General features: G+C 31.7%; 1 protein-coding gene across 3 annotated transcripts; it reads left to right on the top strand.

Moving 5' to 3' along the window:
- The first annotated feature begins 12 nt into the window (after window positions 1-12).
- On the top strand, window positions 13-25,890 carry LOC124542980 (activated Cdc42 kinase-like). 3 transcript variants are annotated; one of them, XM_047120946.1, is made up of 26 exons: window positions 13-232; window positions 308-386; window positions 7,476-7,656; window positions 7,748-7,921; window positions 8,014-8,163; window positions 8,333-8,481; window positions 8,601-8,741; window positions 8,938-9,097; window positions 9,381-9,512; window positions 9,637-9,734; window positions 9,828-9,924; window positions 10,242-10,469; window positions 13,118-13,289; window positions 13,438-13,535; window positions 14,483-14,581; window positions 15,399-15,455; window positions 16,905-16,991; window positions 21,071-21,108; window positions 21,905-22,030; window positions 22,441-22,574; window positions 22,777-22,832; window positions 23,210-23,421; window positions 24,142-24,178; window positions 24,253-24,712; window positions 24,883-24,995; window positions 25,618-25,890. In XM_047120946.1, exons 1-26 carry the CDS (start codon window positions 229-231, stop codon window positions 25,822-25,824), a joined length of 3,489 nt encoding a protein of 1,162 aa, XP_046976902.1. In that variant the 5' UTR covers window positions 13-228; the 3' UTR covers window positions 25,825-25,890. The 3 variants fall into 3 exon arrangements, with proteins under 3 accessions (XP_046976902.1, XP_046976903.1, XP_046976904.1); XM_047120947.1 differs by lacking the exon at window positions 10,242-10,469; XM_047120948.1 differs by lacking the exons at window positions 10,242-10,469; window positions 13,118-13,289; window positions 13,438-13,535; window positions 14,483-14,581; window positions 15,399-15,455 and having other exon boundaries at window positions 14-232; window positions 25,618-25,888.
- The last annotated feature ends 1,991 nt before the right edge of the window (window positions 25,891-27,881 follow it).

Below are 27,881 nucleotides of genomic sequence, written 5' to 3'. Positions count from 1 at the left end.
TGATACACAACTGACAGAGTAGTAATCCGCAATCAATAAAAGCTTAATTTTCGGCATAATGGGGCAGTCTGTGACAGTGATTTAGTCTTCAAACTTTATTATATATACAAACATTAACAATTAATATAGAAGTTACTATCAAAGCAGGATAGTTTTATTCTTATCATATTTTATTCTTATTTTTATTTATTTATAATTTGTGTAGATAGTTATATTATCTAGGAAAAAATGGGTAAATCATTTTGTTAAATTTGTCACAATGTTAGAGGGGCCCAATATCCAAATACAATATGTTTTCTTGTTTTAGATCACATAGTTGATGATCAAGGAAGCTTGAGGGATTTTCTTAAAGAGGCAGAGCTCATGCAGTATTTCGAGTTATTCAGGTAACTAAACTTTTTTTACTTCAGTTGGCGAATGTAATTTTGATTAGTTTAGCGAAATTTCTGTGTCCTATATTTGCAGCGCATGTACAGAATTATTGATTCGTAATAATGCAAGTATATATGCAATTTGCTTTTGACTTAAAATTTAGAATCATGATATTAATAAAAAAAAAATAGATAAAGCTTTGTGAACAGATGTGTATCATTGCTATTTTACTTAAGTTAGCTTGCGATGCCTAAAGCGATAAAAAACTGATATTATAAAAAAAATATATAGCCAAATGGTAATATTTACGAAAATGATAATAACTTTTGTATTACATTAATATTAGCATGTCATCTATTAATTGTTTTTAATAATAATGCTGTTCTTATTTTCTTAAAATAAGGAAACCTTTTCTATCAGTAGTAGAATTAATGCAAATCATCTACTTAAAATGTGTTAAGGGTATGTCCATGCACATTTATATTGTATCATAGATTAATGATTATATATATTTTATTCTTTATTTTAGTATAAGACAAGTATTTGATAGAAATGTCGTTTAATTGAACAAAAATGCAATATGTGACATATTCCAAAGTCAGTAATAGAAATCATTATTATATAAACAAACATGTGTACCTACAATATTCAATAAACATTAAGCACTTGCTTTATTTTTTATCTTAGGTACCTGTATCATAGATACTTACATGGCTCTGGAGTAGGGCGAAGTGTTATAAATGTACTTTATAGTTATCTGCACTAAATGAAAATGATATATCCCTGAATAAAATGTATTTGACATGGGTATTTATATCAGCATTGTAGTTTACGAGTAATGCCAAGCTTTGCTTATGTATTGTTATATATATATATAAACATACCATAGAATTAGAGATTTTTTTTTAATTTGAATGCACACAAATTCACAGGCACAGCTAATTATACTTCATATACTTTTATCTAATTCAAAGTGTGTATAATGAAAATTTTAAACAAAATCTATTAATAATGTTATATGGTCTACAATTGAGATCATGATTGCCGACTTAAAGTACAACATTATTAATTATAGCATTAATTTGCTTTATATATTTTTGATAAATCCTATAAAAACATTCTTAAAACTGGATACAGGTATCCTTATAAGTTTTATATAAACTTTCATATAAATATTAGTTTGCTTATAGACAATTATATATTTCTGATATCATATTGTGAGATGTACTTGTGTGAGCACAAAATAAAGAGTATCACGTTGTGTATGTGTAATTATACAAAACAATTGTTTTGATAAATATCTTAGTTATATTGAATATATTTAAAACAGTTCGTATGTTATAATTTTACGATGGCTTTATGCAAATATTTTTGCTCAGTGAAGTATGTATAGTATATTATAAATACACATATCATGTGTGTTGGAACTTGATTTTGTAGAGATAAAATAAGTGTCACAAAAGACTTTCTTATCGTCTATCACATCTTCATCAGTAGAGGACTTAAGTTGAATAAATTCAATAGTATTGTATATTTATGAATAAAATATTGAAATGAAATGTTAATGAATAATGATATTATATGAATGTTGCTGGTAAGTAAATATAATCAAACAAAATGCCATACCAGTAAAACAATCAAGTAGTATGAGAATATTCGTAGAGCTAGATATTTTTTTTACCTCATTTTTAAATATAATTTGTTGAATCTCATCTTTAACTGGTAATGAGTTGAGATTCTGCATTGACAATAATAATTATTAAAGTAGATTATAATGATATTTCAAAGTAATAGCAGAGTTTATTATTACTTCTGTGTTTATCATAAATGAATTTACAGTTAACAGTAATTAAAATAAAATATATATTCAAGAAAATTAAAAAGGATCATGGTACACATTGACCATGATAGTCAAATGTTTCATATCATTTATTTAAAAAGGGATTATTTCTATCTATACATATAATAAAATTGGAGTTTCTGTTTGTAAAATTAAAATAACCACGTTTTACTAAATATATATGTTTGTATAAAAAGTACATATACCAATATAACATTGTTTGTCTGTTTGTTCTGGCTAATCTCTGGAATGGCTGAACCGATTTTGACAGGACTTACGGGCAGATAGCTGATGTAGTTAGGAGTAACTTAGTCTACCTTTATTTTAGAATTGTATTTTATATATGAAATAAAAATAAAGATACGCTGCAATTTCCAAATAACTTAAATTCAAAACCGCCCAAATTCGCGAGCACAGTTACACTAGTTAATTGATTTGAACCTATTATTTTCTGTTTTGCTCGGTTCAATTATTTCTTTCTCATTTAGAAGTTACTTAAGAATTGTTCTTGTAAGTGTACAAGAAAAACATTTTACTGAAAAATATATGTATTAAAAAAATTGTTAGGAATTTTAATTGAAATCTACTTACGAAACGACAAAAATTGTGAGACAGATGTCTTAAAAAAAATACCGATTCTATTTTTTTAATGAATAATATTGTGAATGAAATCATAAAAATAGTCGACTAGTACATATGTTGTCTGTGCGTTGTATTTTATTTAAATTCTGTCTATCTGCCTTCCTGTTCACGAAATCGATGAGCCAAACAATCCCGGTTATGCCAAAAGCAGAAATATAGAATATTTAAAAAAAAATGACATTGGATCATTGCGACACGCTAAACGTTACAGTCGAAAAGATCGATTTAAAATCTTGAGTTATTTGGGTTCATAGCTCTTTTCAAAGTATTTAAGCCCTAAACAAATAAAAAATAAATATTTTAAGCACATAGAAATGGACGAAATCAGATTGTTGGATAGGATTAATGAAATAGTAGCCGTCTCTAGCAACGTGGGTGGGCTAGTGACACGAGTATACGGTGCATTGTTTATCGACCAATAGCACTTTTTTATCAGAGGTGTAATTTTTCGAAACGAAGTACGGCGATATTTATAGTAAATGAAGTATATAATAATAATATATTATTAAAAATTGTCTTTAGCCAACTTTTTTGATTTCTTTTTAATATATAATATAATGAATCCGGGACATATCACATGTAGAATATATGATGGGTAGATGGTACCTTCCTAGACGAGCTTACATCAAGCCCGGCCACCACCATCCACCAAATAAATATGAAAGGAAAATTTTGTTGTCTGTCGGTTTACTTGCTTGTTTTATAAGACACAATGGTTAAACTGATTTTGCTGATATATTATGGAATACTTTGTAATGGCTAAAGTAAAGGTAGCTTTTTAAAAATGAAAGTTTCTGTAATCAAGTATCAGTCGATTGTTCGGTAGGAAAATAAGTAGAAAGATGTATAATTAGGGAATTAGTTAGTTAACTTTTAGGGTGTAGGTAGAATAGAAGATAGGCGACAATGAGGGATGATAAATATGTAATGGACTGCAATTTTGTCCATTCCTAATCGAGGTCCTTTTGAGGACATAGTTTGAAAAGTATTCTACCAAGATGTTCGGTTAGTGTCGATAGTTTAGGAGGATCACAGCTCAATTTATACAGCTGCTTTCAATCACGTTGCCTTGGAGATTGAGTCATCGCGGAAAGGTTTTGTTTAATTTGTTTGTTTTATTATTTTATATTTATCAATTATATAAAATTTAATTCGGAAACACGTGGGGGTAAATGAATAAACATTTTTTAAATGAAATATAATTTTTATTAATATCTAAAATGTTCTACATTAATGCATAAACTACATGCTAAAATGTGGTACCATGATTATAATATATTTATTCTGCGCAGAGCTCTCTCAGCTTCCAGTTAAAAATAGATATTATAATATAATAATAACATAGAATGAATATGACATCTATGTCTAAATATGAATCCGAGAATATATAATAGAGCATAGGTACTTACAGTTGACTATGATTTTTTTCTATCATTTAACTTACTGGGCACACGTATTGCCCTCATGGATATTCTTAGCGTAGCTATAGAACATATTTATTATATAGCAGCTTACGTTGCATACTTGCACAGCAAAAATAGGGAAAAACGGTGGGGCATGTCTTCGATGATTAAATTATCCATATATTTATCGTATCATTTAATTTTATTTTGATAGCCGCGGTGGGATTTGAGTTAACACCAATCTATAAATTTCGTTCAATGTGTACAACAATATTATCATTTTCTTTCACGTGTCCCCATGATTCCATTTTCCATGGATGACTATTTTTAAATGTACTATGTCATGCTAATTATTTTAGATTTCGAAACTCTGTAACCCTAACCACTTAAAATACGTGCGGTCCTATTCCATATTGAATAACAATCCATATCAGCACAACATTATGATCTTGAAACAGGTACAAACAAAAAAGAACTTTTTAGAGAACCTAATTGTTTTCGGTATCGGTTGCAGTACAGACAATTGACTGCAACAAACGGTCAGGCATACGATCCCCTTAACAGTCTGTGACGTGAAATTGACTTGATTTTATATACTAATAACAAAGATACTATAAGAATCGTAGTTATGATAGGGATATAGTAATGACAGTGAATATATAATTCTATTAATTTAAATATAATTTATAAGTATCCAAATAAATTTAACCGAAAACAACTTTATTACTTTGAACAGCTTGTAACGAAACGGTAAAAAGGACGATACTTGAATATACAACGAATAATTTAGCACAAGTAATATTTACATATTCCTTTATTTTGTTGTTACGACCTTAAATGTATCAATGTTTTTTAATATGGTTGTATGGTTTAATAATATGCCAGGGGCGTAGCTATCGTAGGGCCAGGAGGTGCAGAGCACCAGGGCCCCGGAGTTCAGGGGTCCCTAAACTAAACCTTAAGCTTCTGTGGCTAGAAAATCACGACCCTGAATGAAATGCACATGAATTCTTATTTGGTATTTATAATTTTAAAGGGTAATTAATTATTAGTCAAAGAGGGAGGGGAATGAGGGGATGAAGGCCCGATTCTTTTTCTATGCACCGGGGCTAGTGTTGCCCAAATGCAAGACCAAGACGAGACTTAGCCAGTCTTGGTCTTGGTCTTGCGCCAATACACCTGGTCTTGGTCTTGGTCTTGGTCTTGCGCCAATACACCTGGTCTTGGTCTTGGTCTTGGTCTTGCGCTCCCAGTCTTGGTCTTGGTCTTGGTCTTGCAGCAAGAGTCTTGCAAGTCTTGCAATTACCTATTAGTCTATTACTATTTATTAAAGTTTATTTTAAATCTTAGAAAAACGTATTAGAATTGGAACATTGTGAGCTTGAATTAACATAGCCATAGTAAAGATCAAGCAGATTAATAAATTACTGAAGATTTGATAAGAAATTTGAAAAATCAACTGACCTATATGTCGTTTAAAAACTTAAGAAATATAATGACTGAATGTACAATAATAGTACCTAAGTAATTAGTTTAAAACCATATAATCAATATTATAATATATACTTACTAGAATAAATTATTATGACATCTACTATCTATCCTTACCATTTTATCGTAATCATAATACTACTTGCGTGATCATTATAATGTATTCACTTTCATTCTAAGCACTCGGAAACTTATTTATTCTTCGGAACACCTGTAGGTACTCTTAAAATTCGAAATTATTTTGCATGAGTATACCTACGCCCTGTGGCGGCCATAAAATAGTTTCAAATGTTGTGATTTCGGCGCGGCGGCGACGATTGTTGTATATGATTTTAAAAGAAGCCACCGGCGCGTGTATCATAACCATGTACTTCCGAAAAACGGCAAATTTCTTTGAGAAGTAAGTACAAAACCATTGATGCCGCATTATCAAAGTGCCAATGATTAAAACATAACTATGCATGCACTCAGTTTGATTTTAATGAATATTTTTTTATTCGCTATGTAGGTATGTTTATGGTATTAGTCGTAATGCGCATAGGTCCAGTTTTTCATATTATTTGATACAGTTTTTTGCGTCTCATAGAATTCCTAAGCGTACCTATACACCGAACTGTTACACCTAACTACTCCGTAAAATAGCGCTAAGTACTAGCTGCAAGACGCAAGAGTCTTGCAGGCTATGTCGTGTTCTTGCTCAAGTCTTGCACGGTCAGTCTTGGTCTTGGTCTTGCTAGAAATACGCGGTCTTGTTCTTGGTTTTGGTCTTGCAAAAACGCAAGAACAAGACCAAGACTGCAAGACCAAGACTGAATTTGGGAAACACTAATCGGGGCCCTTCCTCACCTACCTACGCCATTGGTAATAGCTATGCTAATCAAATAATTTTGATTAGGGAGAGTTTGATATAATATATAAATATGTTACGCCAATCTGTTGAAGATTCTGAACACATTCAATACTTGTAGAGCAAATAAGATACCCGCCCTAATTTCGATATGAACGCTGGTAAAATAAGTTTTGATTCTCTTGTTTTAATTGTGTTTTTTCAACCGATATAAATATTGATATCTTTTTTTGTTGGGTAAATATTACTATAACTGCGCTGATCGAGTACTGATTTTAACTCTTTGAAAGAGGCCTGGTTTGAGGAATTTAGGTTTCAGATAGCCAAATAAAATTTATTAAAAATACTCTATAAATATAAAGGTAATAACATTGTCATAACGGCATACATGTAATAGTTACAAACCCTTGCCTAGCTTAGTCTAAAAGTGATTCCAACTGATTACTACTGACTTCTATGAAATTTGTCACATGCAGGTTTCTTCACGATGTTTTCCTTCGTCGCTTTTCTTCCTTGGGAAGGCTGTGTAGAGGTTGTCGTGACATTATTACCTATTAGTGCTTGTAGCATTGGGATTGCGGCCAACTCTAGGGGAAGACGAGAGCGAAGTGAGCCAGGTGACGAGGCGTGGTAAATTGAAAATAAGAATTTCAAGTAAATTATAATATAGGTAGTCTTTAATGGCCAGGAAATAGATAACACGGTTGTAGGGATCAATGATGTGACTCTGGCGCGCGTGATAGACAATGGTACTCTAGTCTATATAAACAATATTGATGGTTTGTTATCCAAGTTGTATCTACCCCAATAAAGGCTGGCGTTGATTTCATATAATTTCTAGGAATACTATATCAATTTATATAATTTCCTATTGTTGCAGAGATATATTAAAAGTTAGTAAGTTGTCACAGTTGAAATTTGTCGCACTCGAAGATTTAGCACAAATAGGGCTCTCTAAGCCTGAACAAAGAAGGTATAAGAAAATCTACTCGAAATACTTTCCAAACGCTTATAAAGTGATGCTACGGAAAATTCTAAATGTAAATAAAAAAGCAGAACCGGTTAGTGCTCACTTATAATTTAACACAATAATGCAGTGAATATTTATGATAGCATGTATATAATATTAAATGTACTTTGTTATTATTTTAGCCGAGACATGATCTAGGTTTAATTCCGAGCGAATATCAATCGATAACAGATATCAATGTAAAGGTTCCTACAAAACACATTATATCCATTGAGGATATTACTATCAATAAAGAACTAGGTATGGGCCAATTTGGTGTTGTACAACAAGGGACATGGACAACAGGAAATCAAAGGGTGAATATTTTATTGATACATGAAAAATCGAGTATATTTGTTTATATCTCAGTTACCAGATTTTATTTATTCTACAAAATGTTAATTCACAGCTACAAGTTGCAATCAAATGTTTGGGAAATGAGCGAATGACATCGAATTCAACTGAATTTTTGAAGGAAGCCGCCGTAATGCATAGTATAGAACATCCGAATATTGTACGGTTGTATGGTGTGGTTCTACATTTAGATTCATTGATGTTGGTACGTTGACTTATTGGTTCCAAGTTCTCATTCTATATATAAGTTTAAAATAATGCGTTTCGATTTGTAATGCTTTGAATCTTCAGTGTTATTATTAAAAGAGAGTCGAATTAGTTTAGTTATATAGTTTAGTGTTAATTAAGTCACCGTTATGTTTGATTTTATGTAGGTAACAGAGCTCGCCCCGTTGCGGTCGCTTCTAGAATGTCTGCGTGAGGTTACTCTCAGAAGTAATTTCTCGGTAGCAGTTCTTTGTGAGTTCGCTGAACAGATCTGTGATGGAATGACTTATTTGGAGAATAAAAGACTGATACATAGGTAAATATCATTGGGATACGACGTGTATATGTCAAATATACTTCTATATGCTTTTCTGTTGCTGTATGTATAATGTATGCTATCAAAGAAAAGTGTTTGTACTGTTATTATTATTGCAGGGACTTGGCTGCGAGGAATATTTTAGTTTTTAGCAAGGACAGGGTAAAAATCTCAGATTTTGGATTATCACGCGCATTGGGTGTGGGCAAGGACTACTATCAGACTAACTACAACGTGAATCTCAAATTACCCGTTGCGTGGTATGTCAGTTGTACGACACTAGCTTTAATTATGAATAAAATATTTGTAGACCGACAATAAATAATTTTTATGGTTTCATTCTCTATATTTACTCTACATTACTCTTCTATATTTTTGACTACATATTATATTAAGAATTAATTTGATAATTATAATTACATTAAGTGATATTTATGTTTCTCTTATTTTTTAAAGGTGTGCTCCAGAATGCATTTTGTACTTAAAGTTTACCTCATCGAGCGATGTTTGGGCATTCGGTGTATGTTTATGGGAAATGTTTACATATGGCTTTCAACCATGGGCTGCTTTTTCTGGTCAGCAAATCTTAGAAGCGATCGATGCACCCAATTTTCAGGCAAGTAGAATGAGAACTATTCGATCTCTTCAACAATATTTATATCTAATGTTAAATTTGCAGTAGCTACCTATTTATCATATGGTGTAGCATAAAATATTATAACGTGTTAAGTAACTTATTGATTTAGTCAAATAGCGTCTAATGTTAATTCTATTATGATGTAACAAAAGATAGCTTTGTATTTTTTATTACTTTGTGCAAAGTCCTACCATTAAGTAAGTTATTAAAATCCCTATAAAATGGTCGGTAAAATTGAGTGAAAGTATGTATTTGCTTGCAGAGACTGGAGCGTCCGGAATGTTGTCCTGACGCGTACTATTCGTTGATGCTCGAGTGCTGGTCACACGATCCGAACGATCGACCGAAATTCAAAGATCTGGGTCCTAGGTTACCTCAGCTCAGACCGGACGAAGTAAGATAATACCTACGTTCATTTTAAAACCTTAATCCAAGTTCTTTGAAAGTAACATAACGCCATTGATCATTCAAAACAAATGTTATGCCATGAAATTAAAAATACATAATCATTTGTGTAGGTTGAAGTCATAACAAATTATAAGAAAACGGAAGACGGTAGGCGCAGTAACTTTCTCGAGTACAAAGTCGGGCAGAGGATAACAGTTCTTGGAAAAGAGTAAGATATACATTTGATACGTGAAATCGTTGCATTTGATTTTCTGCATTGAGTGTACCGCCCCTCACCGCTCCACCCTATAACTCCTTTCAGAAATTATACTAAATCAGCTATGTGGTACGGCGTCCTACCCGGCGGAGCCTGTGGCATGTTCGACCCGAATCACACGAAACTATTTATCAGGCATGAGGTGAGAAACATCATATGAACTCATGGGTGAATCGGCTCATACCCATCTCCCCTTTCTCTCCCTTGATAATTAACCGGAACGGACTTCTTTGAAATCCTGTTTTTTTTTTTTTACAAATTCACGTGTGTTTCATTGTAGATTTGGTTTTCAAAGGGTATTTGAATCTATATTACGTATCAAATTCCCTATTATTGCTGCCATATCATCAATTTCTAAAGCCAGTTTTAAAAATGCTTTTTACTGCAATCGAAAGACTTTAATTTGCTCTTTAGTAAATATTCTATGGTAGAGAGCGTTTTTTAACGGATTTTCTTTAGAGAGGTTCATTAGCTCCTTCACTGTCACCGCATCCAACTCGTAACTCCACTCGATCCATACGTTCATCGCTATTGCGGTCCGACGTGAAAAGACACACATACACGGGCAAGCGCACGATACAACGCAGCATGATATCGAGCCCGCAGGGAGAGGTCAAGCACACTGGCCACGTGGGCCTCGACGGCGCCTACTTCGGCGATCTCTCGTTCCTGGACCCAACTGGATGCGTAAGTATAAAAATCAAGCTAAATATAACTATTAATCAATAGTTATACAACTATTAGTAGTATATACGACCATTATTGTTCATAATATATGTATGTCTTGTAGTTAGATGTGTTCATTTGTTCTGTCTATCTGTGTATCTTTGAAGTTACTGTTTAATACGATCGTAATATTCTTACGTGTCGACTACTTTATTAAATTAATGCTAACGACATGATTATGTATTAACTGCTTCGTTAACTTACGACGTGGTCAGGTTAAAGAATAATAGATGGAGAGTAATTCGTTTCAAAGTTGGTTAAGAAGTTATATGAGGCAGCCATCACAACTTGATTCGTGATGAGTAAGTCGTGCCGAAGACACATTTCGAGACGACTTCCCATAGAACAAATTTTGACTTTCTAATAATGTATAATTACTCTCCCCAATGTAAAAAAGTTAAGATATAACTTCCATAGCTATTCGGTACCGTTTCATTTGCTTTTTGTGTTCAATAACGGGAAGCAACGTCCGTTATACGCTGCGACATATAGGGCTTCCTGCAAGCCCCTAAGTACCACCATATATTCTACCACCAAACAGTAGTACATAGTATTACTTTGTTATGGCCCATATGACAAGTAAGCCAGTACTGGTACAAGAGAAATAACATCTCTTTAGGTAATGTAGCTCCCAAGATTATTTTATTTTCTCAGAGTATACTATACTATAGCTTCACTTAATTGTAAAATGACAATTCAAAAGTGCTTGTAAAAGCGTACTTGAATAAAGTTTATTTATATTTATTTTATAATTTTCATCTTGTAAAGTTATTAAATTTATTAGCATTTCGTGTCCATTGCGTAAACTTTGAAAACAATGATTTATTTGTAATATTACCATATACACGATGCATATATGTGAACCCTGTGCTACTGCACATTGAAAAACTTCCGTAATATATAAGTATAATTAAACTGCGCCACAAATATGTATCCTACGTTAAAGGTCACTAAAGTTGTACCTAAAGGTGTTTATAAACGATCAAAACATATTTTGAATTACAATAGATTTCAGGTGACCTTAAAGGTAAACAACAAAATGCATAGCACTGCTTTAGATGTGCTAATATAACTGCAACTGCGTAGCAGACGATTATCTAAAATATGGCATTATGATCATAAGACGCTTCGATAATATTGTCTCAGTTTATTTTTAATTCTTTTGAATGTAGTAAATAGCTAGGCAGGATGCATTTCCGTTCATAACAAATGTCATTCATGTAACGCGATTATGCCGAGGGTGAAATGTCACTCGGGATCACACTTGATCGAATAGAACAAAGGCTAAACGCCAAAGTTCACTAGCTGGTCAATTGTCTGCTTCAACTAATCATTATAAACCGTCCATGGAATATCGTTTTTTCGACACATTAATATATATTTTATTTTTCACATGGGTATTACAAGGGTCAGAAAACGTTTATGGTATACGTACAACTATTAGTTATGATTTTTCTGACTTGAACAGTTGGCGTCAAATTTCTGCTTATTTACACAAAATATTTTGATGAATTATGCACCTAAATCTTACTCTATCACGATTCTCTTATTCCACCGATGACAAAAATAACGAACGCCGTGGAGTTATTTGATTTTTAAAAAATGGGTTATGGTGGATAATTAAGCTCGAATTCCGATATAGTAATCATGATAGAGAGATAATTTCCAAATTCCATATTTCTTCAACTTCAAACATAGCTAGGTCATAATAATTACTTAAATATAATGTTATTAGAGGGTAATAGGCATAAAATCTGATCAAATTTTTAAATAAAGCGGAGTGCAATGTATTTTGTAATAATTTGAATATAAATGAAGTTAGTAAATATTTTTCTAAAAGGTTTTTGATTATATTGAATTTATAAAATGAAAATGTCTACCAAAACGGTGTACACATTCAATTTATTCCAATAGATGTTGCATTGTTATTTTGGTCTTAAATAACATTGACTATAAAAATTCGAATATCTTAGGTAATACCTACGTCAGAAAATACGTTCACGATTTACGTTGTAGTGGTTACGTTCTCAAAAACTGACGTCTCCCATAAATCACTTAACATCGCCATTTTACATTTTTATTATGTGCATAGATCAAAAGGGGAGCGGCTGTGCGATTTCACTCGAGACGTGACGTTGTGACGTTGCCAACTTTGTGACAACAAACTAGAGCCATTTCTACAGTACGATAAACAAAATATATTATTTTCAATTTCAGTATATATGTTTGTACGTAGGTCATGGCTATTCGTTACTTTTGTTACACATCACTATACACACATACTTACATATAGGTACATGGTTATTTTTTAAAAAAGTACCAAGAGATTCCTTGAATCTACTTTGATCATGAATGATGAATCAACCAATGATCAAGTCATTTGGTTGATTTGGGGACGATAATTTTGAGTCTGAAATTTGAGCTTGCTATAAATTTGCATCGAAAAGCACATCCATTCGTTTGTCGGAATTTTTTTCGGCTTTGGATAGTATTATGATACTTAGGGATTTATGGAGGGTTATATGACCAATTCAATATCAATAAGTATAATGTATTGCAACTAATGAAATTTTCACTGTGGCTTATGACATATTCTTATGTTTCCACAGCCACCACGACAGATCGTGACCCCGTATAAACCATCCGAGGATTTGGAACAAGTGCCGCTAATCAATCCCAATTCGCCATCTCACCTCACGGCCACGACTAGTACTTCTCCGTACCCGCTGTTGAGTTCCGGAAGACAGGCCAAGACTGAGTGCGATGAAGTAGATTTATCATGTAAGTAACGAAAGAGATAAACATACCAATGACATTTTGTCTTAAATTCATTTATTTTATTAACCAAACTGATTGCTTCTGGCACGTCTTTGACATGCCATATGTATGACATAATTTAAGTAGTAATTAATTAATTAATAATTACTAGATGGCGATAAGTCCAAGAATTCCAAAAAGCCTCAGAAGCCCCAGAAGCCTCACAAGTCGATATCCGAACCGACAACGAGTAAAAGTCTTCTCGGCAAGGTAAGGGAGAAGGTAACATTGTTAAGATCGTATCTAGCAACGGACGTAAGATGATATCACATACTACCTGTGGTCCGCAGCCATATGGGCTTAAGGTATAATAGAATATATATAACTAAAGGTACCTGAAATACTCATTTTAACAAAATCATTATTTATATCCGTTATGTTTACCTCAACAACAATGATGAAATCCTTTCTGATGACTTGTAATTTAGTTTTTAAAATTACATGGGCATATTAGTACAAAACCCTTTATTAAAAATACTAGCTGAACCTGTGTCATGACCTGCGCGAAATTTATAAAACTTTACCTATATAAAACAAAATTTCAAACCCCAATAGAAAGTTAATTAAGCTTTCTTAACCTATGCCCTTCTTCAAACTAACTTCACATCAAATTTTATCTAAATCGGCTTAGTGATTTAAGCGGAAGACGGAGACGTTTCAGAGACCTACAGAGTTTCTTATTAACGAAACCAGTTGGCCTAGTGTTAACATGTGGTACATCATAACCGATGATTGCGGGTTCAAATCCATCTAAGCCCCACTGAATTTTCATGTGTTTCATTTGTCTTTATAATTTATCTCCTTCTTGGCGGTGATGGAAAGTATCGTAAGGGTTTCCTGCAGGTGCATGTGCCTTATTCCAACGAAGTTGTTCCACATGCGGGATAGTGGATTCACATACCAACCCGCATTAAAATAGCGTGGTGGAATATACTATCATTCTCCTCAAGGGGAGATAAGGCCTTAGCCCAGCTGTGGGACATTTACAAGATTTACATGTTGTTGTATACACACGTCGTATTGTTGCCTCAACTGGTAACTGCAGGGCTGCAATTTAAAGAATGTATTATCATGGTTCCGTTTCATTAGTGAAATGTGAACTGATTATTGTTATCGTTTCAAACTTTACGAGTATGTCCGTAAGTTGTGAATTGCAGGTCAAAAGCGCTACACTTGGCCGCTCGCACAAAAATGAAGACGCTTCTTCAAAGAACGACGAAGTTCACGAATATCATGAGATATCGGATACTGAGACGGTGAGTGGAATTTATTTTAATATTTTTTTATTTCTCCATTAGCGATTCGCCCCGGCTTCGCATGGGTACAACACATTATACTACAGAATTTGTTCACATTGCAAACTTCTAAAATTATCTGTGTTTCTTTACTATATTGTCCATGTATTATATAGGAAAAAACTTCACCTGAAATCACTCTATATATTAAAAAAACCGCATTAAAATCCGTTGCGTAGTTTTAAAGATTTTTTTTTCATTGGGACAGAGACAGCGACTTTGTTTTATACTATGTAGTGATGTCGTCTTGACTGTGTGACTAATAGAGCGAATAAAGCTTGTGCTCTAATTATCTAGAATGTAGGTATTCTTCAAACCTTTGGACTATAAAGGTTCCTGCTTAGTGGGCTGGTCTCCTAATGCAATATTGTACCATTTAAAATTGGCTGCCGAGACCATCATCGGCCAATTCGATATCATCATACTATAATTATTACTATTAAAATTGTTATGTAAAGTCTTCAATATCTGTAGTATAATGTCTGTCTAGTCTTAAGATATTGTTATAAAATACGAAGCATGTTGTGTTCTCCTATAATTGTGAGTGCATAGGTATAGGTTAAGTTTTGTGAATGTATTAGTGTAAGTTTTTTGTGTACTAATGTTGGAGATCCTTATAAAATAAAATAAAATAAAAAAATAAAATCATATTTTTTGTTGTTAAGTTAAATATACAAGATATGACTTTAACATCGAAATGAAGTAAAATTTTTTAATCGTATTTTAAAAATAAAGCCAAAAATAAATTAATTAATATGAATAAAAAATGTAATTTCAGGAAAGTATTGCTGCGGAGATGAAGACTGATGCATTTCCTGAAAGTCCTGCATTACTAGTAAGAATATACTATTATGTATAGTATTCTTATGTATTTTTATTATTAATTAATATTATAAAGAAAATGAATGTTTTTGAGATCTAAATACGGACGCGTGGACACATCTTTAGATAGTCATTAATTCGGACAAAGTAGCAAACTTAAATACTTATAAAATTAATCAATTTAATCGTATGCTAATCGTGTTTAGAAAGACACTTTTGTACCAACACCAAAAATTAATAGGTATCTGAGTAAAATCTCATTTTTATTACGACTTAATTAATCTATTAACATTTAAATTAGCTCAAAGAAATGAAAAAATAGCTAGCAAATAAAATATAAATTTAAAATAAATGATCCCATATTGTTCAACTAGAATTACTAAAAGTATAATATTCCTTGAGACGCTCATCCCAATTTAATGAGCCCCATTTATATAGCATCTACATAGAGAATAACAAGCAGACAATATAGATATCATAACCAAGATTGTGTCAGGCAAAGTATTCTATCTCCTTTCTTGGAGTTCAAGTTTGCTTCATGCCAAATTTTATCAAAATCGGTTCAGTGGTTTGGTCGTGAAAGAGCGACAGACAGAGTTTCTTTCACATTTATAATATTTATATAGATATCCTATAAACAATGGATTCTGTTAGACTTAACAAATAACTTCTATGAAGTATTTTACTGGTAAAACGTTATTAAAACCAATCAAACTGTTAAAATATGTATAAAATAAAATGTAAAAAATGCTATATAATTAGTACACATTGATTACATTATAATCTAAAACTTAAACTTTAAAAAAATTAATAATGCACACCTATATGTTTATTGTATGCATAATATGATACAGATATAAAAAACCTTACTTTTAAGCATTGCATGTTAATTTATTTGTATTTTCAGCGTTATGTATTATTTATATTAATTTGTTTAAGGAATAGGAAGAATGGATGCCCTGATACAGGTTTAAAAAAACTTAATTCAGGATGCTACTATTGTGAGCTAACGCATAACCTAACAATAAATTTCATTTCATTTTCATTACATACCGAGGAAATGGTTTCTATTCCATACAGTGTCTTTATCTTTGGGGGCGGTGCACACTTACAATCTCTACTCTACTAACTTGTACTGTGGTTGTATCAAAACACTTAAGACTATAAAGTCAACAAGGCTTTGTAACTTGTTTCATTAATGTACGCCACTGCGTGTATACATTTTCAATTTTATTTTCCCTTAGTCGCATGCAGTATTCCTCACGATGCTTTTATTCACGCATGAGTCGATTTATAAAACAATGCAATTCCTACTCCGAATAACCCTTATCAGTAGTGCTTGCCTACATCTGAACAGAATCTTTAGAGTTAACTTATTCCGTCATGTAACTCTCCATTACGATGATACTTGTATATATTATAATTGGAAACTCTTAATGGATTTTTTTTTGTTATGTTATAGAAGGGTTGCGGGGACTTCAGTCAGAGCTTGCTGGATGAAATTGATTCGATATTTCGAAATCTCGATAATACCAAACGAGTGGAAGAAGTGAGTATCAGTTTATGTATGGATAACAAGTAGTCCAAAAATTATATTAAAAAATGAAACAAAATTATGCATGAAAATGTGGATTAATTTAACGTCAATTGTTATTAGATATATTATCGTGCTATGATATTACATTCGAAAACTGACAGATCTCACAGAGGCGCCCCTTTATTTTGAATTATTTTTGGCGTGTACTATGAATGATTTATTCTCGTACTTACAATTTTGCATGACACGATGTAACGACAGCAATAAATTAAAAGCGATCATATGATTTAAGTTTAGTTCATTCAAAATAATTATTTGAACGCGGAAGGCGTGCCTCTGAGCATACAGCTTAAACAAAGTTGTTGCTGTGATGTTTTATCTGTTAAATATTCCACATTTTTGTAACATAGCATTAATTATGTATTTATTTACATGATATTTAATAACAAGAAAACGATTTCCTTGTGGACTTGTATTTATAAGGTAAAAAGTTCATTTAAAAGTTTTTACATTGCAGAGTTCGGACGAAGATTTATCGATATATGGATTCAAACCGTCCCATTATCAATTAGCTTACATATAATTACACGCATCCAAAAAAGACGATAAAATGTGAACTGCATACATTTACAATGATTGGCATTAATGGAAGTTATTTATCTTTTTCCAAATTTCGTACATTCAGGTTCCTATATATTTTTTGGAGTGCGGGTAAGAGTCGGCTTGAGTGTAATTAAAACATTTAGAAATATTTGCTATACTTTACTCACTATCTAAACGCATTGACAGAGTTATTCAGGAGATGTTAATTTACAATCACGCGCTAAAATGTAGATTGATATTTTCTTGCAAGCTTTTTTTAGTCTTAATATTATATATGGTATTGCCAGTTAAAATATTTTTTAAATTTTGAATTTTCGGTTATATTGTATTATATTCGGTTGATCGTATCTGTAATGTAGTTTTTAAATTATATCGTTGGCTTGTTTTGTAGCCAAATGTACGAGTAAAGAGGACTTATACACGTGTATGTATTCAATATAAAATATATATTGATGTTATATGTTCCAATTTCAAAATTACGATTTTTTATATAAATGTATTAAATGGTCTATAACATTTTATACAAATGTTATATGTGTATGTTTCTTCCTTGGTAAATTATTTTATTTATTGCTAGATAGTATACTTGATATTTACGAATATTTGATGTCTATGTATTGGGGCCATTATTTGGTTACTAACTCATTGTCAATATTTTAAATAATATTTAGTAATTAAATTTTATCTTTGAATCGCTTTATATAAATATATTCGAAGTTAATTATACGAGCTAGTTCATTAGATAAAAGCAAGTCTGATATAGTTGATTTAAAATTATACTCTAGTTTTATCACAACGAGCCAAAAAATTTTTAGTGCACTATCGGTAAAACTATTAAATATATGTATTGTCCAATTGTTATTTATATCAATATCGATCACTATCTTTTAGTTTTGATCCAACGATGTTTTTATTTGTCGGCACCTAAACGCTCTATTCTGTAGAATGTAGAGAAAGCAATATACTAATAAATATTTAACATTTTTCAAATTTTTCATATTAGGAACATAAAATCGTAAATACATTAAAGAGGTAAGACTTTTAATTTTGAAAATGCACCGTACGTGAAGATTTTACAATTTGATCACGTTGAGGAGATACAAATGTTATTATTTCTAGTGGGTTAATGGCATGCTATTTTGTTTAGTTTGGTATACTTCTAGAAGTTTTTATTTGTACACTTTTTTATGTACTTTACTGTATAACATAGAGTTCTTCCATAGTGATAGCAGTCAATTGTGTACAGTATAGTAGAGTTTATATTGTATCTTTACTTTTTTTTATATACTTTAATATACTTATTTATAATTTTTTATATTTCAATTTCTATTGTTGTAGTTTCGTCCCTTTATCTTTGTTATAACTTTGTAATTTACTTGAATAAATATACTAAAGATTTTTTTAATTATTATCCATTTTACTTTTAATTTTTGTGTTTGTTAACGATTGATAGAAAAGCCTTTTTCTTAGCTTGATTTTGTAAATTATAATTGACAAATTTTTAATCGTCATTGAATTATATGACTTTTTCCAAAATTATTCTGTCGTATAAGGCTGAGAGTAAAACTGTACAGAATGGCTCGATACCAAAGAGTATCTATGTTTAATAATTAATTATTATTTATGGAATCATATAATGATGTCATATTCAGTGATAAACGAATAACAATGGGATTGGTTTATAGCCGAAAAGGACATATGTGCGTATACACTTTTGAATTAGTATATTGATGTTCTATGTTTAACAATGATATGTATGACGTCCCCGTAAAGCGAAAAGTTACTAAATCCCAAATGGACTATTTTAATATATAAATGTTTTATTTTATTACATTATACATAATGGGGATTCCTAATTTTTATTTTATAATATAAGAGAATAGATTAAGTTGAAACTCCATCCACTCAAACCTAACGGATAATATAGATCATCTTTCTCTTTTTCATTACTTCAATTTAAAAGTTTACACCAGCTACATAGTCCAAGACCAACAAAAGATAAGTTAATCAAAATTACTTAATTGGAAAAAACCTCCTTAGTCAATACTCATCATTAATAAACATAATTTAAATAAATTATGTACTACACAATGAAAAACGACACATTTTTATGATAATTTGTCTATGATTTTTTATTTTTCATTTTAACTCTTGCATCTCACATTGCTCTTTTACAAATGAATAACTTTTCGGCCTACGAGGGTGACATGTTGTCGTTGTTTAAAAACTGTTCATGTGTACAGTATATGTTGTATTTGCTAATATCCATCCGCTTCAACTTAAAACATTTAATATACCCAATTTTTTTTAAAGTTTTGTTTATCGACGACCTCCATGGTCGAGTGGTGTGTACACCGGTTTTCATGGGTACGCCACTCTGAGGTCCTGGGTTCGATTCCCGGCCGAGTCAATGTAGATTACCATTAGTTTTCTATGTTGTCTTGGGTCTAGGTGTGTATGGTACCGTCGTTACTTCTGATTTCCATAACACAAGTGCTTCAGCTACTAACATTGGGATCAGAGTAATGTATGTGATGTTGTCTCATTTATTTATTTATTTTGTTGCAATAAATTACTGTTGTTATATTGAATCAATAATGAATGAATAACAATGGGATTGCTTTATAGCCGAAAAGGACATATTGTCGTGTACATTTTATAATTGTATTGATGTTCCATGTCCAGCAATGAAACGTATATGTTGTCGTTGTTTCAATACTGTTAATGTGTGCTGTGTTTGCTATTATACATCTCATTATGAATGTTGCTGTTACTTTGAACGTGTTATATAAATATACTATTCATGTTGCGTAGAGTTATTACTCGGTAACTTGTCATGGTTATTATTTATTATAAATTAAACAAACGTAGGACAAAATTAATTTTAGATCGTGGTCAGTTTGATCTGGTGAGTATAGCAATTTCCAGGAATAGTTTAGTGATGTGATAATAATAATAGCACATGTCAATGAATTTTGTGATTTATCAGTCGTATTACACTCAGCGCACTTAGATATCAAATAATTATTCCTAGTGTATGTTTAAGTTTTTTGTTTTTGTTTTTTCACTCTACAAATCATTTTAAATAATTAAAATGATTCTTAGGGTATGATATAAGTCTTAACTTATTTATAAATTCATGAGCTGTAAATTTTATTTTGTTATTTCTATTTGTATAGATATACACGTTTGATTTTATGTTTTTTTAATTAGTACAATGTATATTATGTCATCACTTTTTAATAACATTTATTTTGAGTTAAAAAAAGTGATAATGCATGTAGTACATTTTTATTTGGTGACTTACGTAGTCAATACTATTCATTTTTTTTAGTTGCTATTTTAAAAGCATGGTCTCATAAATACGTTTTTAATATTTATAATTTGCACTTTTTTCAATTTGTTTTTTTTTATTGTCAGTGACTTAGCTTTGTGAATTCTTTGCGAATATTTACATTTATGAGTACATTTTCTTCGTATAATTTCAGGTCAGAACTATGCAGAGCGAAGTAGAAGCGGCTCTAAGGTACATTATTTATTTTTGCTTAAAGTGTAAGCTAAATATATATATTTTAATAACTTCGTACTAATATTATAAATGTGGACAGTTCAGTCATTATATACAAAAAATGTTCCGAGATGCACACGGACCCAAAAGGTAGATTTTTGGATACTTTGTAGGAAACCATTGGAGTAGATGCATCCAGTAAGTTAAAAGTTTAACTTAAGATTGTCGACATCAATGTCTTCTGTGCGTTCACCTTGGATAAAGTATTGAATTTAGTTTTTCTGTAATAATACGGCTGTGCGTTTTTGTTGCATCATTAAGGCTCTACAAGTTAGGTCTTACATATTTTTAAACTGCCGTTGATGGTTATTGCGATATCTGAGTCTCCTTATTCAATTTTAATACACTTTTCTCATATTTATAAATTAAATTCGCTAAGGTTTTTATTATTATCACAATAAATTACATCTGTCATCTCATACTATTTAAAAACGCTTCTTCCAGTTTTATTATGAGATAGGTATATTCCTATTAATGTAATAGTATCATGATTATATATGGTCTGCCTATTCATAAAATAAACAGAAAAGTAAAGATGAAAAAAAGTCAATTCATGCACACCTTGGTGAATATTATATTGTTAATAATGGTGTGTTTCATAATAACGTAATGAAAGGCATCACATATGTATATGATCTGAGATTACGATATACCACTTTTCCCCCACCTCACTGGACTCTATAGGAAATGGTGTCTAGAAAAGTTCAAGTGTATTGCTACTTTATAAATATTTTTTATTGATAATACCTTTCAGAGCTCACAATTTATCGCAAATGGAGAAGAAAAAGGGTTCGAATACTGGAACGATGAAACCTATGTCGGCACACGATGAGAGGACTCTCAACACGGCTGTTGCTTTAGCCAACGAACTTACGACCAAGTAAGTGAAATTGTTAGAAGTATCTATTTTAAGATGGATGCAAAAATCAAAGTTACAGGTCTTCGGAGGACCCGGGCAGCAAAGCCGTGGAGAACCAAATAATTACATTAGATATTTTTATTTCAATCAGTAAGCTAAAATTTATTTACTTATAGCGGTAATTTTTAAAACAGTAATTAGCAACATACTTGTCAGAATCTGTGCCCTAGGGTTTCATGAATTCACTACATGAAAGGGGCCCCTCTTTCTAGTGGAGGCCTCAAGACAGGTTGCCCTCCCCTAAATCTGGGCCTGGCCAAAATCTTTCTTGCATACAGACATTAAATGGATCCATTATTCCACTCAATGGCTAAATTAATTCTGTATATTTTGTTCCAAACTATTTTCTACAGAAATGTGATTTGTTTCAGGTCAATGAACGATTTGGAGAGCGACTCAAAACCTCTGCAGTCACCTAACGAACGTTCCAAGTTTCACTTCAAGTTTCCGCTTGTGTCGTCTCTTCAACACCACCATCACCACGACTCTGATAAAGATGCATCCAGTAAGTTGAAATGTTGACATTTAAATCCTGATGATTCTCTGTAAAAGTAGTAGTTTTTGAGGTTATATCCAAAAAACAATTGTGTTTTCTCCAGCAGCAAATCTTTGTCTATAAGTATTAGGTATATATACGAAAACGATGAAGACAGTATAAGGTTGCGGTACTATATTTAAGGAAATTAAATTAACATTATAACTTTTAGACAAGGCCGAACGTCGTAACTTCAGTGAAGAGGCTAAGAGCGTGCCGGATATTCAGGTAAGGCATACATAAAAATAGTATATAATGACTGCAATTAGTTTAAAAAAATATTCAGATCCTTTGTTACGAAGCTATTTTTTTAATAAATTGACATTATGTGATAGTATAAACACTATATTAACTTTTTGTTAGTAAAGACATTGCTACTTCCAATGCATCTTTGATTCAAATTTATAGACTTTTCCAATTACAGAGTAAAGAGAAATGTAAATCGCTAAAATAATTTTAAATAGCATAGTGTCCAACTAGTAAGTTAATAAGATTCGGTAGTGCATAATACAGCAGCCATAGTTGTATCTAGTCCTTCAATTGGAATAAGCTAACTAAAAAAATTACTCTTATTCTACAACATTTACGTAATAATTAATTCCCAGGCAACCATAACCGAAGAGAGCAAACTAGCCTATACAAGTCTTATCGAGCAACCGACGCCATCTTCATCTCTGATAACGCAAATAAATCACGACGCAAAGAATCCCTCGAAGCCGACCCACAAACCGTCAACTATACCGAAGCCGGCTCCCCGTTCGCAGAATATGCCGCAGCAATTTCTTTCGCTGCAAAAACAAATATCTTTTCAAACGAGGTATTTAAAATTTTATTATTTGCATGTACATTACATTAGTTAGCAATGTCACAGTGTTTAGAAATCGAGGCTCTTAATCTAAGCATGGCTGATTTTTTAAGTGACCTTGAGGAAAACTTCACCAAGAGGTGAAGTTTAGTGAACACACTAATAACCCGGATAACCTACTTTTTATATTCTTTTATTTTTAGGGGGCTTTTATAGGGATTTATAGGGATATCTGGAAATTTTACTAAGAATAGATTTAAAAACACCAATATTAAGCAAATTAAAATAAAAAAGAAACAGTGGTGTAACATGCCATATTAACTGTGAAACACCTTTTAATACACCACATACTTTACAATTGGCAGTGTCACTATATCTTATTCAGATGCTTAACCTTGCCTAGTGTCATGAGTAAAGATCTAAGTCTAAATGCTATTACTAACTTACTTACTTATTATCAATAGTATTTATGAACCACAATCAGTTAATATTACAAAGGGAGTTCTTCTTGTTTATAGTGGATCACTTATATACATGTATTGGATTTTATAAGCTCGTTATTTCCTTATTATGATTACACGCTGTATGGAAATTAAATATTTGGTCTCATGATCAACCAATGTTCAAATGGTTGCGATAATCGAATGCAAAGTGAATTTATGTTTCATTACATATAACTTTATTTTAATAATTATATTTTGTTGATGATAATCTTTTATTTTTTCGTTATAGAAGAGCTGCAACGGAATCAGACGACCCTGAGATTGATGTAAGTGAAGTTATCGAACAGTATAGTTATGTTACATGTTTAAAATAGATCTCATTCGTTACTTTAAATTCCAGAATGTAAATGCTATTCCCTTACCGCCGAGAGGATCCAAACCGAAACTGGTCGACAAGCCGAGACATATAAGGAAATATCCATTGCGCTTACCGAATGCGGATACACAAGCGGTTATCTCTCATAGTATACAAATCGAGGCCAAACCTCAGACGATTATATACCAGAATACGGTCAGGTGTTCAATTCCAACGATTAAAATCAACGACGAGATAGCCGTGGACAATGTTCCCGTGAATAATGAAGGGCCAGGCGTGGACGTGTTTGACGGGCCCGAAAACTTCAAGGTCGATACCAATCCCTTTACTACGATACCAGATATTGACGCTGAGGTTCCCGGACCGAGTTCGAGTAACCCGTTCAAATGTTATCTAGACAACGAGACGAAAGATTCGAATAGTGATGATTGTGAAGGAGCCGTCGGCGGACAAACGGATTTCGAAGAAGTAACTTTGAAAAAAGGTATAATATATTTGGTGTTGTCGCTATCGTGAAAATGTGCTCAGCAAGAAGGTCGATTGCCGGAGAATTCTTCTAGATGGCGTTATTTTTATAATGTTATGGAATAATAAAATTCGTGAAATTAAAAATTAAATGAATGTTTGTAGTATGTAGCTATTTTATTTTTTCAGATTACGTGTCAGTTGAAGATCTGCTAGAATTTGCTGATCAAAAACCATCATCGAGGCAGCGTGGGGTGGAATCCGATGAAGTTAGGATTATGAACAAAGTGCTTAAACAACAGGTTGACCCTTTTTTATATACTAACTATAGCCTTATTCACAGCCATACACTTATTCATTGCCTATTCCAACAGTAGTAAGAGTAAAGACAAAAAAACCTAAAAGTGACGTATTTCATGCGATTTTCTAATAACCACGCTACATTATGCACTACTAAGATTTCATAACTATGATATTATCTTCATTTATAATACAACACAATTATTCTTAACTACGTACCTATATCCACATTCATTTTACTTCTTTAATTCTTTAACATTTTCGTCGATCTTTAAAATGCCATTTTTTTTGCAAATCCATAGTGCATCCGTATCATAGATTAATTAAGTTCTCTGCCAAAGCTATCATGCTAATTTGCTGTCAAATGTTGTTTATTTGGCTTATTTCGTGTTATGGTTGGATGATGATTGTATGACGCCAATTCACCAAACCTAGGAAAAAACTGTTTGGCCCTAAAATATATGACCTAACAAAACGGACCTTATATAATATACATGTATAGCACTTAAATATGTGATGTCTCTTAAGCGACGGCTCAAAATAAAAAGATATATTTGTGGAAAATATCAATTCAATTTCGAAATGTATACGTGACTTTGTTATTATATATTTTTTAATGTTTAGGTAACACCAGAAGAATGTTTAGATGCAATAGAATTCTGCGATTGGAATATCCACTTGGCCATTAAATTGCTGAGAATCAAGATATCTGTCGGAAATACAATGCAGGTATCCTTTGAAGATTGCCGAAGGGAATTGGAAAACGCTGACGGTGACATAGTTAAGGCAGCTGCTGTAATTGTATTATCTAATAAAAATGTAAAAGTTTAATTTATTCGTTTTATTTTCTCTATGGTGTTGCTATTTTTGTTTATGGTATGATATAGTTCGTTTATCGATCTCTACCACTGCATACATAAGGTATGTAGTACATGGCTTTATCTCTGTGCTTGCTTGGATAGATTCAAAGCTGTTATTTATGTATGTACAAATAAACGTATAAAAATGTAAGAAATTTATTTGTCTTAAGTTAATTCCTCATTAAAATATCAATGCAGCTTTGTTGCTATATTTCCTATTGGTATATGTTTTTTTATTATAGAAAAATAATAAGAGTTTTATAAAACGGTCACCCAATATTTTTAAAAAAGTATTCATACCACTTCGAAAATTATACTGTTCTACTGCAATAAAAAAATATTTCAAGAAACGATAAATTATTATTTTTATTAAAGTGAATTTATAAATAAATTATATTTTGGCTATAGTATTGTTAGGGCATAGGCAAAGACGGAATTACAAATGAACAAATTCCTAAAGACGACGAAGTTATGCTCAGTAGCAAAACAGGACTAAGGATCCCATCTTCTTTTTATTCCCTAGTACCTATCAGTTAAAACATATGTTTAAAAATTCAGCTCAGTCACTTGAACTGGTATGAAATTAAAGAATTTTAATATTTCAATTTATTTAACAGTTGCACCAGACGGTAGAGTTTAGCAGAATAGATTAAAATTGTAGCGATAATATATTTTATCGCTCACATAAAACCATGTACTCATCAATACTTACATCGGTTATTTCTATAATAGAATCGTAACGTATATTGCTAAAAATTGTAAATTGTTATGCGTGCAGAGTCAGGTCTGTCGAGACGTAACCGAATTTGTACAGGGCCTTTCCGTATTGATTTTATTAGCGGGTTATGGCCGACTTACTTTAGCTACCTGTTAGGATTTTGTACAGAATCGATGTTTATAAATATGATGTATAAACGAAATAATATGGCCTGAAATCACAGCAGCAAATGCCTTCAATTATCTTAATTTCTGTAGCATAAATAATATAAGGATTAATAAAAAGTTGCTGCAGCATTACATATACCCTAGATTGTTAGCTAAAGATAAATCATATACACTAGGTTTTTTTACAAACTATTATTTATTATTAACTATTATTATTAAATTGAATATTTTATTAGGGCGCTATCGCCCTTTTGTTTTTATTTTGTTAGTATTTTCAAATTGACTAAACCGAATCTACCATGTAAGAAGTTGTCAATGCAGAAAACGTGAACTACGTATATTTAATAATCTGATTGCAACAGATCCATGTTCGGTGAACGCAGAGGATTGCGGTTGCTCATTAATAATTGATAGTACTTTAAAACCAACCTGGTTCATTGGTGACGCAGATGAGAGGCGATTCGTTATATCTGTGTCAAAAGACGTCTGCTACTTCGAAACAAGGAAGGTGTGAGTAAAACTCCTAATTCTTAGATGAATCAAATTTCCATAGAAAATTAAGTTGTATTAAAAATTCTTACCTAGTGGTAGAAATATGTCGTCATATGCTAGTCGGATCGATGAAACTGGATTTGATTTGTGTATAAATGTTGGTACAAAAAATCGAATTATGAAGTATAAAAATAAAAAATGTCTAAACGGATATGCATAATGGTTACAAACACTTTTAAGAAATTCGATTAAAGAATGTACAACTGTATCTGTAGTTCTCTTTTCATTTATATCTTAATAACAGTTATCGCTTCTGTATGGTGGTAAATTTCTAGCCAGCACGGACCGACTAATAATACAATTATCGAACAAAGCGATCGCTCTGCTCGATATCTTAGATAAATAATATATCGTACCACAAGTTTCACGATTTTCCTTCAATACAGGTATTTAATATAAAATTGTAATTTCATGGAAAACGATTACAACAATACGATGTGTAATAAATTGAACTGAAAAATTATTTCGATAGAGCTATTTAATATAACAATATTTTTTATAAAAAGATTATGGTATATGACATGTAGGTACTGTTGAGTTCGTCTGTAGACCATTTTCAGATATACAAATATATCTTCCATACTTAATGGC

The sequence above is a fragment of the Vanessa cardui genome, chromosome Z, assembly GCF_905220365.1.
Source record: "Vanessa cardui chromosome Z, ilVanCard2.1, whole genome shotgun sequence".
In the NCBI taxonomy this organism is placed as follows: domain Eukaryota; kingdom Metazoa; phylum Arthropoda; class Insecta; order Lepidoptera; family Nymphalidae; genus Vanessa; species Vanessa cardui.
This window is presented reverse-complemented; position numbering and strand designations above follow the sequence as displayed.